The 18,906-nt window shown below is 34.7% G+C and overlaps 2 protein-coding genes across 2 annotated transcripts in view; both read left to right on the top strand.

Annotated features, from left to right (window-relative positions):
* The first annotated feature begins 4,270 nt into the window (after window positions 1–4,270).
* Window positions 4,271–7,354, top strand: LOC118893136 (myb/SANT-like DNA-binding domain-containing protein 4). The gene has a single exon (XM_036848360.1). It carries the CDS (start codon window positions 4,754–4,756, stop codon window positions 5,789–5,791), a length of 1,038 nt encoding a protein of 345 aa, XP_036704255.1. The 5' UTR covers window positions 4,271–4,753; the 3' UTR covers window positions 5,792–7,354.
* A 3,247-nt stretch (window positions 7,355–10,601) lies between these two features.
* The window catches only part of LOC118893137 (cadherin-12-like), a 291,428-nt gene continuing 283,123 nt past the window's right edge, over window positions 10,602–18,906 (top strand). Inside the window, exon 1 of the mRNA XM_036848361.1 lies at window positions 10,602–10,651. The gene's annotated coding sequence lies outside the window, so the exon portion shown is untranslated. The remainder of the gene's footprint in view (window positions 10,652–18,906) is intronic.

Here is an 18,906-nt window from a genome sequence, read left to right as displayed (position 1 = left end):
ACAGAAAATGAGGAGATAAATGAATAAGCAAATGAACAAATGAAGAAAAGGACATTTCAATAATAAATGATAATAATGTGCCCTGATCCTATGAGAATAATCAACTAAAATCAGTCAATAATCAAGGTTTCTATTACAATTAGGATATTTCTATGTCTAGGAGAGAAAATATCAAATGTATATTAATTTTACATTGTCAAAGCCATTTCTATTAAAAACAGTACAGCAAAACTTTTATAATATTTTTCTTTTTTTTTTGACGCATTCTAATTGAATGAATTAGACGTGTATTACACCAAAGTTGCTACTAATGAATGTAGATTTTGTAACTCTTTTTATTAATTTATTATTACTTTGTGATTAAATACTTAACACAGACAATGACTTCCAAATTTATTGGTGCTTCCCAAAAACAAATGTGGGAAGTTTCCTGTCCTTTTTTTTTTTTTGAACTACTGGTCCATACAATTTAGTAAGGTTTCAAAAAGAGAAATAGAAAACAAAATTCTGGGATCAATTTAGTTTTAAGATTCATATATATATGACATCTGCCCATACTGGAAAATATCATTTTGTAGGGAATATTCTAAACAGCTAGGGGAGTGGGGACAGGTAAAATAGCTCAGGTGTTAACCTTATGTGCCACTGTTTATTACAGACATAATAATTTAAAAGGAAAAGTTTTACCAGACTATTGTTAGAGAAAGAGGTAATCTGAGAACAGAAGTGATGTCCCTCACTGCTAATTATAGCAGTAACATTCTCCTCTACATGTTGAACTCTTCATTCATTCACACAATAAACAAATATATATTAAGCATTTTTATACAATATGAACTCAGGTTCTAGGCACTGGAGATACAACACCAAAAAAAAAAAAAAATTTGCAAAATCCCTGCCCTCATAGAAGTATGTCTTATGAAAGTTAACAAAATAGAAATATACTTTCTGAAAAAAAAAAGTAAATTCTTTTTGAAAAGTAAATAATTTAAGTCAAATTATGGTATATAGCTGTATATAAAAAGAAAAAATATGTAAATCTTTTGTATTTGGTTAGTTTAAATGTGTCTCTTGAATCTAACCACTTGTGGAGGAAATAACTAAATAGGCTTGATTCTTAGAAAACAAGAACAGAGGTAAAAGCATCCTGATTCCATTAAAGTTTCTCTATCTTATAAAACTCTTGTCTTAGGAATGGTATATTTCCTCCATAAATTCTCTGGTCCAGCTCTCTGTAATTCTAAGTTTCTTCCTATGGATATAGGTACACCATGTTGAAAAGGTTATGGTTCTGTAAAGAAACTCCACATTATTTAAGTTTGTTGATAATTTCTAAGCACTAAAACTTATTCTGGGAGTAAAGATTCTAACTGTTAGTTTTATATTAAATAATACTATGAAATACAAATTAATCAATATTTAATTAATTTTATGCCATTATTTTTACAGAGAGAGATGTAAAGCTAGGTAACCACATACAATGGAAGTGTGGCCATTAGACACTGAAGAGCAATTAACTAGGTTTTATCTTATTTACAGTCAACAACCAAGGAATAATTACATTGTTTAAAATCAACATCTCCCATCTATGCTTGCATAAAGGATTAATTTCAAAACTTGAAGATGAGAAACAGGAACTACACAGAGATTACATTATTTAATTTAAAATCAGCAGTCTGTTATCTCCACTTTAAAATCATTTTCCATATTTACCTTTAATCCAGCAATCTAAAATGATGTTTGAAAAATATTTTTATCCCATTTAATGTACTTAATAATTGAGCATAAATTATGAATGCAAATATAATTTGCATGTCATAAATCAGGTTTAGAAGCAGCTGCAAGACAGTAAGGGAGCACTTTTCACCATATACGTTATGGATTAACAGATCAAATCTAGGAGTGTGGAAGGGATGCATATAAAGTACTGAATTGTGATTGTACTCTAATTGGATATCAACATAAATACATATCTTTTAAAAGCTTCAGACAATTTAAGTATATGGTGTCATTTAACTCATTTAGAAATACACATACAAACAGATGCACATACATCCCTCACTTTGCAATTAAAATATAAATATATGTGATAATCTTTTGCTTTTTAAAAGAGAGTACTGCCATCTTGCATGCTTTCGTAAAGCTCTGTGTTCATGCTTTAATAGTACTGTACTTAGGAGTGAAGATAGGCTGCATTGTCTTCAATATTTAGTTGTTTATTGAACAAGGTGGCAAAACTTTATTGCTTAGAAAGGTTTACAGAGAAAGGTTTGCCGAAATCATTTGTAAGCTCTTAAATGAGAATGAACTTCACTCTTCAGATTAGCACAATTGAATTTCCTCTATTAATAGAAACTCCATTTCTATAAAATAAATAAATAACACATGTACTTGAATCTATAGAAATCAAATTAATTAGGACACTCTAATATCTATTCAATAGCTCTTTTTTAGAAATATTTCATACTTAGTAGTTTTAATACTGTTTTACTATTTTGGAGCTTAATTATAGGAGCTTGTAGTAAACTACAAAATAAAGTTTCTCTCTAATTTGGTTAAGTATCCATCACAAATCGAAAATCATTACATCTAAAAAATATTTACTTTAATATTCATCATCATATTTGAATCATATGATTCAAAATCATATTCAATTGATCCTGGTTCCTAATAAGTGCTTCACAAGCATTGAGGAAAGTTAATACAAAATGGCCATTACGTGATACCCTCACATCTTTCTTAATTTAATGGATACATAAATTAAGCATTTAACTAATAGGTCAATTTCCAAGGATATATTTTGGAATAGGATTCTAGTTTCTGAGTTTCCTCTGAGACAGATCCTCTAACACAGATGAGCAAATTAGTTTATGTGCCCTGTAGTCTCATAAGTTATTAGTTTGATATTTTGCTACTGTTATGATGAACAATGAATTAGATAGTAGGCCGTGTTATGAAACAAACACATATTACAATTTTTCGTATATATTTTTATAAAGATATACCTTGTTGGTTTTTTCCCCCTTTTTAAGCCCAGTTTTCTCCTATAGGTATCATAAACTTAGTTTCCATTAAATATTCCCTTATTTTACCCAACAAAATTGGATTTTCATTAAAAATGTTTTGTGATATTTTAAAATAATAAAATATGTGTTTTGCTATAACTACAGAAGTTATACAAATTTTTATTAAAAGATGCAATTATTACTTGGTCCTTCTATTGTTTCCCTTACTTCTCAATGCCTTAGGAAACCAGTATTAGCTTTCTGGTATCTATCCTCTATACATCTGTAGAAACATACATAGATATTCTTGTATAACTTGACTGAGTTGCATATAACATATAACATGCAGCAATTTATTTCTCTGAATATTTCATTTATCCCTCCAGATCAGTTTTTAGTATTTATTTTTTAACAGGGTACCAAACATCATCTGTTATTTTTATTAGCTTCAGTCTATCCATATGTAGATACAATGCATACTTATGCAAAATATTGCCATTGAATGGAGCAGTTAATTTACATGTTCTAGCTACTAAAATAACATTTTAATAAATATATTTATATATATGCCTATAAGCATTGAGACTTTTATTTCTATAGCCTAGATTACTAAATGCGGTATTGCTGAGTCAATGAGTATGAATCTGTAATTTTGATATATAGTGCAGATTTACTTTCAAAAACAGTGTAGCCGTTTAGACTCCATTCAGCGATGCCCATTTCCCTACATATTTGTGCACCATAGTTAACACTCGAATCTTTAACCAATACAACGTTTGGAAGAAGAAAACTTGTGATTTTAATTTATATAGTCTTAATTAGGAGTGATGCAAACTATAATATCACTATCTTCATGAATTAATATACTTGCCTTGAAATTTATTATCAATTAAAAAAAAGAAAAAAGTGCACCAGTTGTAACAGACAAGGAAGACTTTATTCAATAGAAAAGACAGATTGAATTCAATTTTGCTGAAACAAAAGGCAGGGGACTTTTCAGTGCTGGAGTGAGCTAATTGAAAAGTATTGGAGGACATTTCTAAGGAGGTTGGTCCATGTGGTTACATCATCTGTGTTTACTAATTGGTGCTTATTGAAGTTAGCCTCCTACCCTCCCACAGAGACTGGGAAGTCAGGCCTCTATCTTTCTTGATGATTGCATTTCAAAGAAATGGCTCCCAGGACTTTGAGAAGAAAAAAAAAAAAAAAAATTTGCTGGGAGAGGCGAACGTGGGGAGGTGCTGCCAGCGTCGTAGGCACAGTGTTATGTGTTCAGAATACTGCCTTTGGAGCAGGTGGGCTACCATCTTCCAGATCCTCATAGGGGTGGAGCAAATGGTAGAGGAAGGAGAAAGCCAAGTTTGACTGCAGTAATTCCTTGAAATATGCCGCAACCGCAACATAGGAAATGTGGACCTTAACAGCCTCATCCCACCCTCTCATTTTGCAAGCAAGGGAAAAAAATCAGCTCTGTAGCAGTGATCAGTATGTGAATTTGAAGTCATAAACCATGGTTGACTCATTTATTCATTCAAAAAGTTTATGGTATGCCTGCCATATGCCAGGATCTCTGCTAGACTCTGGGGACATGATGGAATCATCCATCCTGCCTGTGCTACTGGATGAATGGAAAACTGATTTAAACAAAGTACTAACAAGGAATTGTCCTTGATTTTTGTACTTCGTAGCATTCCTCAACATTCTTTTTACATTTTCTCTTACTGTAAAAACTGCATTTAAGTTAGAAAATGAAGCAATTGAAAAGGAAAAGGAAAAGCAATTTCAGTGTACAAGAAACTCAGACCCTTTTGAAAGAAATTACAAAAAGGAAAGAAGTCATTTTTTCCAAGCAGCTCAATACAACAATTAATGTGATGAAGCGAATGGCTTGGGAGGAGATTGCACAGTGTGTGAATGCTGTAGGAGAAGGAGAACAGAGAACAGGGACAGAAGTGAAAAGGAGGTACCTTGACTGGCGAGCACTTATGAAGAGAAAGAGGATGAAGGCGAACATTAAGCTAGTTGGTTCGGGGTTTCCCCTTCCCACATCCGATTTAGATGACTCTCTCACTGAAGAGATAGATGAAAAGATTGGATTCCGAAATGATACAAATTTTGATTGGCAAAATGTGGCAGATTTCAGGGATGCAGGTGGATCCTTAACTGAGGTCAAAGTGGAAGAGGAAGAAAGAGATCCCCAGAGTCCTGAATTTGAGATTGAAGAGGAAGAAGAAATGTTGTCATCAGTCATACCAGATTCCAGGAGGGAAAGTGAACTTCCTGATTTCCCCCACATTGATGAGTTTTTTACTCTGAATTCAACACCATCTAGGTCTGTATATGATGAGCCCCATTTGCTTGTAAACATAGAGAAACAGAAACTAGAATTGGAAAAACGACGGCTCGATATTGAGGCTGAAAGACTGCAGGTAGAGAAGGAACGCCTACAGATTGAGAAAGAGAGGCTGCGACAGTTAGACATGGAGCATGAGCGGCTTCAGCTGGAGAAGGAGCGGCTGCAGATTGAAAGAGAGAAGTTGAGGTTACAGATAGTCAACTCAGAGAAACCATCTTTGGAAAATGAACTTGGTCAAGGAGAAAAGTCCATATATCAACCACAGGATATAGAAACAGAGAAGTTAAAACTTGAGAGAGAACGCTTGCAACTGGAAAAAGATAGGCTGCAGTTTTTAAAATTTGAATCAGAGAAGCTGCAGATTGAAAAGGAGCGCTTACAAGTAGAGAAAGAGAGACTACGAATGCAGAAGGAAGGACACTTGCAGTGATTTATTTAGGTCTCCATTTATCAGTTGTTTGTAAACCATAGGCTTAGATAATATAAAAATGGTTGCAGGATTAGCTGTATTATTTTTTTTTCCTGTTTAATATTAGTGTTTTCAGTAGGAAAAAGATAGTTATTTGTGGGTAATTATATGCTTAAGTAGTATATTGTATAAAAACTATGTGCCCTTGCATAAACAGTATAGCAAAAACTATTGTGCTATACTCTTTAAATTAGTAAAATTACATAGAGTCTTGTCTAATCTGTGCACTCAGAGTTTACAATTATGTCTGTAAAATTCTAGCTCAATAGTTCTCAACTGGGGGTGACTTTGGCTCCCAAAAGACATTTGGCAATGTCTGGAGACATTTTTGGTTGTCAAAACTGGGCAGTGGGGCACGTTGCTACTGGCATGTAGTAGGGAGAGGCCAGGGATGCCTACATCCTGCAATGCACAGGACAGCCCCCCATAAAAAAGAATGATCCAACCCAAAATGTCAACATTGCTGAGGTTGAGAAACCCTGTCCTAGCCTGACTGAGCACCTCTTCAGCTTTGTTTCAGTTTCAGAATATTAAAACCTCAGATATTTATGTGGGAGTTACTTAAATGGCCCAAAACTTTAACTATGAAACATTACTGTGTAGTATATTGAATATAGAAAGTAATGAAGATTATAGGTATTTTATTCATATGTTTCCATCTGTAAATAACGTGAGAGTCAGAAAACTGCAGGGAACATCAGAGATTGTCTAAAGTGGGTCACTTTGAAAAGCAGTTCATTCGTCTAGCTATTGATGCTTTAGAAACCACACACACTTTTTAAGCTTTAGTTAGTTACCCTTTCTTCTTTGATTCCATTGTCTTAGTTTAGACAAAAATTTTCATTTCAACCATGTACTGAAATCTTAACGTAAGTGGTTGAATCTAGTAAACATGTTACCAGTTTAAAAATGGTACCAGTAGTCAATGAGCTTGAACTCAGTAAGTGGTAATTTGATTTTTAAAATAGATAATAGCTATTTGGAACTGGGAGTGGGGGTGGGGGGAGAATGTCCTTGTATCCAATAGTAATGATGATGGTGATGAAATAATGATAGTAGCTGTGTGTTTTGAATTAGGAAATCACTGCAAACTGCCTGACCTAATCTGTAGAAAATTGAGAGTAGTATCTATTATTATTCCTGAATCTGAGGCTTAGAAGTCATACAGTGTGTAAATGGCTAATTTCATATATCATGATGTATTTTGTCTTTGCCCCTCCCAGTGCAACAAAGTATGTATCTTTAGTCCCTTTGGTATTTATTCTGAGACCAAGGGCTTGCTTTAATCTGGTGATTTGCCTTCAATCCCCTGAAGGTACTTCTTCCACAATCCAGGTGATTCTAATGCACACTAAAGTTGAGAATCACTGCACGAGATCACTTTGTATTTTCCCATTTCCAGGGCTGATATGTAGCCTTAGTATATCTCTTCTATTGACAGGTACTACCTTGATTCTGCATTTGGTCCTTGTTAATTTAAGAATGTCTTGAAACCTTATGTGACATTTGAGTATGGGTATGTAAGGAAAAAATATACTTCTTCTTAGTTACAAAAAAAAAAAAAAAATATTTGCTGGGTTGTAAAACTGGCAAGAGGCTGAGAGAAGATTTATATCTCAAAGGGGTAGAGAAATAATTTACAGGTGCACGTTTTCTAAAGTAAATGCTCTCAGAAAAGGGAGGTCAGGGAGTGCATAGTCAGGAAGAAGCCTGTCTAAAATTTAGTCAAGCTGAGGAGAACCTTAAGGCCATCTTGATTTCTACAAACAAAGTAACTTGTGCCTGTGGCTACCTCCTCCAGAGACAGTTTACTTGCCTAACCCTCTCCCCTCAACTACCACCTGCATGAGAAATGTGTAGCTTTTAATCCTTGCCCTCCTTCTGCATTTTGCTGAGATTATTTATCTATCTATTTATCTATCTATCTATCTATCTATCTATCTACCTACCTATAGCTCTATCATCTATCAATCATCTATTTAACTTATTCTCTCATAAGAATTTAATTCTGGACTATTATATATTTACTAGGAGTATAACTCATCTAGCTCAATAATTTTTAAATAACACATTACTATTAACTAAAATGTATGTTTATAAATATATTACAAAATGTGTTTGCTATATTTTCTTCTTTTTATTTTCCATTAAAAAAAAAAACAACCAACAACTGTGTTCTGATTCTATAACTCTTTGTACTTTCTCTAGAATTGTCCAAAGGCACCCAGGAGGCAAAAGCTCTGACTTTTCACATGTTTGATACTATCTTACTTTTTATGTTAAAAATGGAACTGTAACAGTTGGCACTATTTAGCATTCTTGAACAACAGATACCTTCTCTCCATCACCCACGGATTTTATTCCAATGCCCTTCAATTTCTACCATACAGATGAGAAGTTCTATGGTTGGCGGATTTTCTCTTCCTTTTAAGGGAAATTTTCCTTCTATTCTGAAGATTGTAAGATTTTCTCTCTTTTTTTTTTCTGAATTGAGGATTTGTATCAGGGTATTATGAATTGTATGTGATTTTTAAATTAATCCTGTCTGGGACTTGATAAGCACTTTAAGTCTCCAGGCTCAGAGAAAATGCATCTTTTATTTGGTTCTCCTTTTCTTTAATTCTTTTTTCTTTCTGGAACTCTTTCCTCCATCCCCTGTTATTACATCTGCTTTGTGGTACAAGTCTCTTAGAATTTCCTTATGGCTTTCCATTCCTTTTTATATTTCTTCAACATTAAGTGCTATTTCTTTTCTCTGACTCTGCAGAACATCATTTAGCTTTTAGCTGTGATTATCCTCTATTTTCATTTAAAGATACTTTAAATTCAAAGTTTATTAAGACTAGATATCACATTTACATACTTGGTCCATTTCTTCCAGGTAAAAATGGCAGCCGCCTCCTCACCCCCAGGAATGTAGACAGTTTAGTTCACCATCTTAGCACCCGGCCAGCAAGATCAGGAAAGTCTCCCAGAGTCCCTAGTGTAACCAACTGCTGTTCCACAGGTGGCAGTTCTCACCCCCGCTGTCCTTAGAAAGCATGAGATTGTTCTTTATACCTTCAGAAAAATCCCCTCCTCTCCTTCTGATTTTCAATCCTTATCTGGTTCCAGGGAGAACATTGGTATATACCTTTTATATTCTGCCACATTTCCCACCAATAGCAGAAAAGGGAGTCACCAATATCTCACTCCATCCTTTACCTTCTGGAAACCAGATTACCATTTTAATATTGGAAATGTTTACTGGAGTGGGGTTGGGAGGATTTTTCTTGACTAATGTTGGAATTTTCTTTTAAAGCAAGGCAAATAGAGTGGTCAGCTTTTTGTCATACGGGTTCTGTTAGAATATAAATGGATGTGTGATAGTTTTCAAACAACTTAGCATAAATGCAATAGAGGTATTTCTAATACTCAGGGTTATATTAGATCTTTAGTTTAAACCATGACAATTTTAAGCTGGAACAAGACATTAAACAGCAAGGTTTTCTCTAACAGCTCCTGTCCTGTATATCTCAGCATCTTGCTCAAAAACACAAATTGTGCACAGAAAGGCAACTCATTCAGATCTGTCATTACCTTATTCTCTTTCTCTTTTCCCAAAAAATCCAATCTGTCGAGCCTAACTAATAATATAAATAGAGTAGAAAAGAGATACAGATACAGACATAGATATGAAGCTTCATTTTTCATCAAACAAGGTATGGTGATATTGTTTTTTTGTTTGTTTGTTTTTTAACATCTTTATTGGAGTATAATTGCTTTACAATGGTGTGTTAGTTTCTGCTTTGGAACAAAGTGAATCAGCTATACATATACATATATCCCCATATCTCTTCCCTCTTGCGTCTCCCTCCCTCCCACCCTCCCTATCCCACCCCTCTTTTGAAGAGTCATCTGGTGAACTACAGTTATATAAAATGCATTCAACATTAATAGCTGTATATTTATATTCACATATAATTTTTAAAATTGTCACAGATATTTTTTCACTTCCCTATTAACCAATAGATTTTTCCTAATCCTTCCCATCCTCAAGTCAAGACAAGTAAGGTTCCTACAGGAGATGTAAGGAGGCATATTTGTATGTGTTGTCAATGAACCAGAGCATGGATCTGGCTTTTATCCAACAATCAAACATTTTAATTATGGAATCCAAGGAGACCGTCTTATTGCACAATAAAATCTGAAATTACCCAGAGTCATAATTAAGTATGACTTACACATAACACTCTGTGTACCATCTAGAATGCATTTAGTTGAATACTGAGTATTCTACCCACTCAACTAAACATTCAAACTAAACATTCAAACATGCTAAACTATAGAGGCTGAATACAGGCAATAGCTATATCCTAGAAAAGGAACTGAGCATGGTTCTCTGGAAACCCATTACTAATCATTATCTTGATAACAGTTTTTCTCAGAATATAACATTGTAAAGAATCTCTTTTTGTATTATTTTTTACTGAAGTATAGTTGATGTACAATATCATGTTTAGTGTGTACAGCACAGTGATTCAGATATATATACATGTTTATGTTCAGATTATTTTCCCTTATTACAAAATATTGAGTATAGTTCCCTGTGCTATCTAGTAGGTCCTTCTTGGTTATCTATTTTATATATAGTAGTGTGTATATGTTAATCCCAACCTCCTAATTTATCCCTCCCACCACCCTCCTTTTACTTTTGGTAACCATAAGTTTGTTTTATCTGTCTGTGATTCTCTTTCTGCTAAGTAAATATGTTCATTTGTATCATTTTTTTAGATTCCACATATAAACAATATCATATGAATCTCAAACCCAAATTAATTTGTAAGTAATTTATTTTATATTTTATATAGTATGGTATACTTTATATAAAACATTATTTTAGGGCTTCCCTGGTGGCGCAGTGGTTGAGAGTCTGCCTGCTAATGCAGGGGACACGGGTTCGAGCCCTGGTCTGGGAAGATCCCACATGCCACGGAGCAGCTGGGCCCGTGAGCCACAACTACTGAGCCTGCGCGTCTGGAGCCTGTGCCCCGCGGCGGGAGGGGCCGCGATAGTGAAAGGCCCGCGCACCGCGATGAAGAGCGGCCCCCGCACCGCGATGAAGAGTGGCCCCCGCACCGCGATGAAGAGTGGCCCCCACTTGCCGTAACTAGAGAAAGCCCTCGCACGAACCGAAGACCCAACACAGCCAAAAATAAATAAATAAATAAATAAATAAAGTAGCTACAAAAAAAAAAAAAAAAAAAAAAAACATTATTTTATATTATAAATTGTTTTAATTCATAATTAACAAAACAATTATAATTGTTTTAATTTCATATTTATTAATATTATGCAAAATTTATATTTGGAAATATAAATTGCCATTTATATTATCAAATGTAAGCCTCTTTCTGAGTTAAACCAAAATAATGTCAGAACACCTAGTGGAATGTTAATAAAACCTATTATTTAGCTTCCTTTGGGCTGTAGGTGAAAGGCACCAAAACAACCAGACTTAACAGAAGGAAAATACTATTATAAGGACATAGGGATGTGTTACAGGATCCAATGGCAGGAATGTGGCTAAGTATCTGAAAGGTGGAGCAAAACACTAGAGGCAGAACCAGACTGTTTTTCACTTGCACTGCTGTCTGTACCTCTACTTCATTATTCTCTTGTAGGGAATTGACTTCATTTGTCCTCTGATCTACACAGTGAGAAAGATAACCTCTGCGACCAGTATAGGGCCTCCTCCACTGTAATGCTTGTTCAATCTTCAGACTTTTCTTGGGGGTCCAAATGGTTATTAAAACAAATTGAGGGACTTCCCTGGTGGCACAGTGGTTAAGAATCCGCCTGCCAATGCGGGGAACACAGGTCCGATCCCTGGTCCGGGAAAATCCCACATGTCGCGGAGCAACTAAGCCCGTGCGCCACAACTACTGAGCCTGCGTTCTAGAGCCCATGAGCCACAACTACTGCAGCCCGCGCCCCTAGAGCCGGTGCTCCACAACGAAGAGTGGACCCCGCTTACCGCAGCTAGAGAAAGCCGGCGCGCAGCAACGAAGACCCAACGCAGCCAAAAATAAATAAATAAAATATAAATAAATTTATTTTAAAAAAGTTTAAAAACATATAAAACAAATTGTATTTTTGTTTTCTTTAATGTCTAATGAGTCACCAAGGGACTTTCTAACTCACAGAGACAACAAGGCAAAGCGTCCAGTACAAACTGCATTATGTCACAAATGTATCAGTATCACCAAATCCAAAATATATATAAACAGTGGTTTTGTTAGAACTGATTCAAATTATTTTCAAATGACTATGTCAAATATGTGGTCCTATCAGTTCAAATGTTGAAGTTGACGCTTGACTGCCAATCAGTGACTCACCACTCAATGTAAGAGCGAAAAAAGAAAAAAATCGTGTGATTTATTTGTTGAAAATGCTGTGTAGACAAACTTCTTCCTATGAGAGGATTTCTGTTATATTCATCATTCTTGACATTCAGCTTCACATTTCCCTTATATTTCATGAAACAAGGATATTACTTTTGTTCCTCACCTTGACCATTTAACATTTTTGCAGAAGATGAAACCTGACTCTGCTTTTCCTTAGCCTTGTGTGTCTAGAATTTCATTTTATACTTTTAGGTTTACATAATAGAAGTGCTGCAAGGTAAAGAATGGCCCATCTACTTTAGGTGCCAACCAAGACGGATGGCTTGTCTTCGATGATATATACTTTTTCAAGCTAATTGAGTGTCTGATTAATTGAAGAGGGAAAATTATTGCAAAAATTGCTACCATGCCATTCATTCTCTTTCTGTTTTACGTGACTTGCCTTTGTGAGAATTATATTTTTTATTTAATTTCTATCTGTATTGTTTTGTCTGGAACATTGCATCTACGACATTTTGATTCTACAGAAATTGGGAAGTGATGTATAAGATAAAATCCAGGAAGAAATCACTTAGGCTACAAGAAATCAGTAACTATCAATGTTATATTATAAATCAAACTAAGAATATTTATATTGCCAAAATGGTATAAAGCTGCTTTTTTAAAAAAAATTATTTATTTTTATTTATTTTTGGCTGTGTTGGGTCTTCGTTTCTGTGCGAGGGCTTTCTCCAGTTGCGGTGAGCGGGGGCCACTCTTCATCGCGGTGCGCGGGCCTCTCACCGTCGCGGCCTCTCTTGTTGCAGAGCACAGGCTCCAGACGCACAGGCTCAGTAGTTGTGGCCCATGGGCCCAGTTGCTCCACGGCATGTGGGATCCTCCCAGACCAGGGCACGAACCCGTGTCCCCTGCATTGGCAGGCGGACTCTCAACCACTGCGCCACCAGGGAAGCCCAAAGCTGCTTATTGATGTTACATAATAATTGATAATTAAAATTATAAAGGTAAAGATAAATGTATAAAGATAATTCTGAGTGTGTAATGCGTTTATCCCATGCATGCTTACACATGTACACAATGTCATCTCCATGAGACAGCGCTTCCTTTTTCTCCTTTGCTTTGTCCTCAGAAGGCAGCCTCATACATCAACCAGTAATTAGTGAATACATGAAGGACCTGACAATCTTTTAATACCCTTTCCAAAGTTTTCAGCTATAGCAAAAGAAAAAACCAACAAATTAAAAGAATAAAAGTTTTTCACAACTGAAAATCGACTTTGAAACTAGGATTGAGATTTTAAAAAACAAAATTTTCCCTCTAATTCAGTTTGATATGGGGTTTATATAACTCCATATAATACTACTTTATTCATTCAACAGATGTTTAGTGCGCATCACTTAAGTGTTCAACAAACTTCTAAGTAGTTTTATTGTTAATTCTCATAATGAAATCGTTTTTGATTTTCATCCTTTAACATTAAGGAATAAGGCTCAGCATATCTTTTCCAAAGCTTCACTGAATTCATCAATTACTTGCAAAGAATTGTGTAATTAAAATATTGAGAAAATGCATGTATAGCCTTCCTACAATGTAGCTATTCATGCACATGGAATTCTGACATTGAGTTAGGAACAGAGCACAAATATATACCACTTGCAAATCTTCACTTATTTTATAAATTTTGGTAAAAGCTATTATTCATGTAACCGTGACCAAAGATTTTTTTCCAGGAAAAATTATTTATTTTTTCAATTTTTAAAACAATGGTCATGAGAGGTTGTGAGAGGTATAAAATACGTATCCTTTTCTCCATTATTATTCAAGTAGAGAAATATTTATCCACTTATAAAATATTCTCCACTGCCTCTCCCCTCTCCCATTTTGAGTGAGGACTAATTGATATTTTGGTGGCTTTATTCCATGACCTTGTAAGATATTTCTCAATGCATGCTATTTCAGCCTCAATAGTAGACTTAAAATTTAATGAATCATTCTTTTTCTCTGTTTAGCTTTAATTGTACTTCCTTGCATTCATTTCGTTTTTCATTTCTCCTTTCCCTTTTTTCTCCTTTGCCTTTATTCTTTTCATCTTATTTTTCTATTCTCCCCCAATTCTCTTTCTCCTGGCCTTTAATTTTTTTTTTTATTCCTTGTTTCTTTCTTTTCTGTTTTTCATTACTTAAGCAGATCCTTAAATAGAATGTGCTTAAGTTATAGCAGGCAGACACTAAGTTGTCTCTCAATCATTCCCACCTCCTTAAACACATCTTTTGTGGAATCCTCTCCTTGTGAATGTGGACTGCGTTGGGACTTGTTTCTAGCCAATAAACTATGGCAAACGTTTTGAAATGTAATTTTCATGGTTAGGTTACATAAGACTGTGACTTACACTTGCTAGCAGACGCTCTCTACTGCCTATTTGGCTTTCATGCATTAACGAAACAAGCTGCCTTGCTGTAGGGGGCTCATGTAGTAAGGGATTGATGGCAGCCTTTAGCTAAAAGCAGGTGGAAACTGGGGCCCTCAGTCCAATATCCCTTGAGAAACTCAATAGTGCTAAAAAGCTTTAGAAGTAGATCCATACCCAGTTCAGACTGAAAATGAGACTGCGTGTTTTGATTAGAGCATGTAAGAGGACCCAGTTAATCTGTGCTTAAATTCCCCACCCAAAGAAATTGTGAGGTAATAAATATCTATTGTTTTATCCTAAGTTTTGCAGCAATTTTTAAACAGCAACAAATAATAAATATATATGTTTTCCTGTGCTACTTGCTAAATTTTTTTCTCCTGTCATCTTTTTAAAAGATAAACAGTCCTTCAAAGACATATTTTTAAATATGTCCTATAGAAGCAAAGAGAGGAAGTTCGTTGCTCTGTCATGCTCAAGTTTTAAGTTTTTAATTTTTTGTACTCAACATTAGTTTGAACATCAACTTTGTAACCATTAAAAATGTAGTCAGTAGCTCAGTTTATATATTAAAACATTTATGAAAGTAGCAATGGCTTTTACTTTGAATGGCAGAATATATAAAATAATATTAGGTATGTTTGCCATGACAGATTGAATTTTTAAATTTTTCCTTTGGTACCATGCCCCGAGTGAAAATATTGAAAACTTATTGGAATTAGCAATTTTTTTTTTTTTGAAGTATATAACCACCAGAGCTGAGACTTGTGTGAGGCAAATGAGGTGCTTTAGGGCATAACATCTAAGGAGACACTTGCTCTAAGCATCATGCAAGTGTTGACTCTGCATAAGCACATTTGAGTGAGATGATCTTTTTCTATTATAGAGTCTATAATTAACTACCATTGCTTCAGCATTTGTACATGTATCAGAAATCATGAAAAAAAAACAGTGCATTTAATTTAGAAGAAGTATTTATTTAGTAAAATATAGACTCACTCACAAAGCAATATATAAATACGTCTTTTGTGGATGCACATTTTAAATGTAGTCTTGGGGCATAATCTTCTTAAAAATAGCCAGTAACTTTTAAGTCAATGTTAATGGCTCTTCAACAAATGCTTAATTTCAATTTTCCATGTTACATTATTATCAAACCCATGGCATATACTGGACAAATATTTTGTGCAAGTTTTTTATTCATCACCACCTTGCTTAATAAATAGAAATTTAATACTTAATTTTTCACTGGACATGCACATGCTTAACTTATTAAATGGCAAATGGCTTATTATAATTTTTAAAATGTGGAACCAAGCAATAAAACACATACAAATTTCACACTTTGCCCACTGACTACTCCGGTGAGCACCTTGGCTGCTTAATTTACCTGGAAGTTGTTGCGTGGGTTGCAGGATCTGTCTGTAGGAGCATCAGATATCTGCTCACCATCATTGGAGACAGAGAGAGTACCTATCCGAGTGTATTTTGTTTTATCAGCATGTGTCCTCCGTGCTGTCCTTTAAAGCCCAGAGCATTTAGAAAGGGTCAGGAAAAGGAGATGTGGGTTAGCATGGGTGCTCATTCACATTCAGCCACGTGTTAAGGTGAGAACTCTTCCTGATACGTTTGTCTCACGGGCTACTAGACAAGCCCATGTAGAACCTGGAAGTACAAAGCTCATTTGTTCATAGGAGATGCAAACCATTCTAGATTGTTTTATTGCAATTATTACCAATAATCCTTTGTTTAAAAACCTGGTTCAAATATGCTAAATCAGACAGGACACCATGACAACAGGCAGAAACAAAGATAGACCCAGTCACACAAAATTTACTTTATGATGTTCATGAAAGTGAGTCTTATTATGCCTATTTTACAAGTAAAGCAAGTATCTTAGAGAAGCCACACATCCATCAGATAATTAGTAATAGAGCTAAGAATTGAACTTAGATTATCTAGGTCCCGAACCCACATTTTTTTTTAATATTACACTGTTCCATAAAAAATTGAAAACTCTTTAGGAGATGAAAGTTTATTCCTTACTAGTTTTCTTTAACTGTAACTTCCTTGTCTATAATATCATGTTTTCATAACTTTTCATTGATATGCATTTAAAATTATGATATACAGCATATGTAGCATATGTAATGTGTTTTGTGACTATTTCTTTTCATGATGAAATGTATAATCATCAAAATTATGTCCTTTAGGAATTAATGAGATGTAATCAACATATTTTTTTCTTTTTCTTTTGGATTTAGAGTAATCATATACACTAAATTCATATTTTAAAAGGTATAGAAAAAACTATTCTTCATCACCTCAATATAATAGAATAAATTGTAGTAATTTACCATCCAAATTAAGTTGACTCTACGTTAGTTCATAGGAAATGAAAGAAAAATAAATAGAAAAAAACTAAAATTATTAAAAATAATGTTCTAAGTAAAATTTTATAACATCAGAGGTTACCACATAGTTTCAACAAGTCATAACTTCTACTAACTTTGAACCTAAAACCTGTTGAAGGTAATATGTGAAGCTAACATATCACATAACAGTCCTGGGGCCTAAAATGTCTCCTAAACCCAACTTATTATTATACTTACATTACTTTTCGGTTGTTTACAGGTTTTAGTTGGAATGCCTGAATTTCTATGGGTGGTGAAAAACATATGAATTTTAAGTACAGATAAATATTTATACATATTGCAAATGTGTAAATATTTGTCTATAGGTATGGAAATATTTGTCTATAAGTATGGATATAATAGATACCACATTCATATGTGCGATTACTTTTTTGCTGATTATTTTAAATAACAAAAGTTTGGGAACTTTGAAGTGAAAATATTGAGATAATTTTTTTCTGTAATTTGTGCTTTGTAGCATCCTTGGAGATACACTCAAAGATCTTGTTAACTCATCTAAAGAGATTTGAACAATGTTTGTACATTTATTTTGCTGTAATTTTGGCTTACCCTGGTCTCTTTAGTAATGACCTCTACAGCTACCTTCCCCTCTGCTCTTTGGAAAGCAAAGTTATTTACTCTTCAAAAGTAGGACAGGAAAACACACACTTTGAGATTGGGGTATATGTTAAATAACCCATCCAGAATTATGTATATTAAGATTAAAACCACAAAGAGTTAAGATATCATGGAGTAATAGTGAATATCTATATCATATTTAAGAAAAAAGATATTCTACATAAGTGAATTTTCAGATAACATGAAATTATCCTTTCAAGTGCTGAAATCTGACTAAAGAAAATATGGCTAGAAGATTTCTAAAATGCTTTATACCACCCTACTTCTCTTTCAGCCGAGTCAGGTGATTTCTGTCTTGTCATTTGTGTAACTCAGCATTTTGCAAGGAGGAAGAGTTAGATACTCATTTGAACACTGTCTACATTGTTTCATTTATTTGATTCATTTTTCCCATCCTTCTGGCTGACACAGGCTCAGTAGCTAAGCCAGGTGGTGGAGCCAACAAATCTTCAGTAGAATGTAAATGTAAATGTTGGCAAAATCAACAAAGCTCAAATCTTAAATGTCATACCTGTATTTTCATTGACCTGATTTGCTTTATTCAATTAAATGAGAAGTCACTTGGCTTGCGCATTACTGGTTTCTGTGATAATCTCTTATTTTTAGTTATAATATATAAAATATCCTCTGCTTGGGACTTCCCTGGTGGTGCAGTGGTTAAGAATCCTCCTGCCAATGCAGGGAACACGGGTTCGAACCCTGATCCGGGAAGATCCCACATGCCTCTGAGCAATTAAGCCCGTGCACCACAACTACTGAGCCCCTGTGCCACAAATACTGAAGCCCGTGTGCCTAGAGCCCGTGCCCCACAACAAGAGAACCCACCACAATGAGAAGCCCACACACCGCAACAAAGTGTAGCTCCCGCTCGCCACAACTAGAGAAAAGCCCGCGGGAAGCAACGAAAACCCAATGCAGCCAAAATAAATAAATTAATTAATTTAAAAAAAAAATATCCTTTCCTCTCAGTAAGGGCTATTGTACTGGTCTATCATTTGCTATTTGGCGATTAAGTCAATAAATAGTCCTTCTTATCTGTTTATAAGTGAAATACCCTGTTTTCCAGAGTTAAGTCTTCAAATTCCCACATTCCAACCATTAGAAGCGCAGTCTCTATTTCTGCAAGGTCATTCCTGTAAGTGTTAATATCCAACTAAACTGCTGTGCTGTTCACTCGTGTCCAGGATAAGGGAGGGAATCCCTGTGTTGTATTAGTTGGGTATTTTATCA

The sequence above is a fragment of the Balaenoptera musculus genome, chromosome 3, assembly GCF_009873245.2.
Source record: "Balaenoptera musculus isolate JJ_BM4_2016_0621 chromosome 3, mBalMus1.pri.v3, whole genome shotgun sequence".
NCBI classification, from domain to species: domain Eukaryota; kingdom Metazoa; phylum Chordata; class Mammalia; order Artiodactyla; family Balaenopteridae; genus Balaenoptera; species Balaenoptera musculus.
This window is presented reverse-complemented; position numbering and strand designations above follow the sequence as displayed.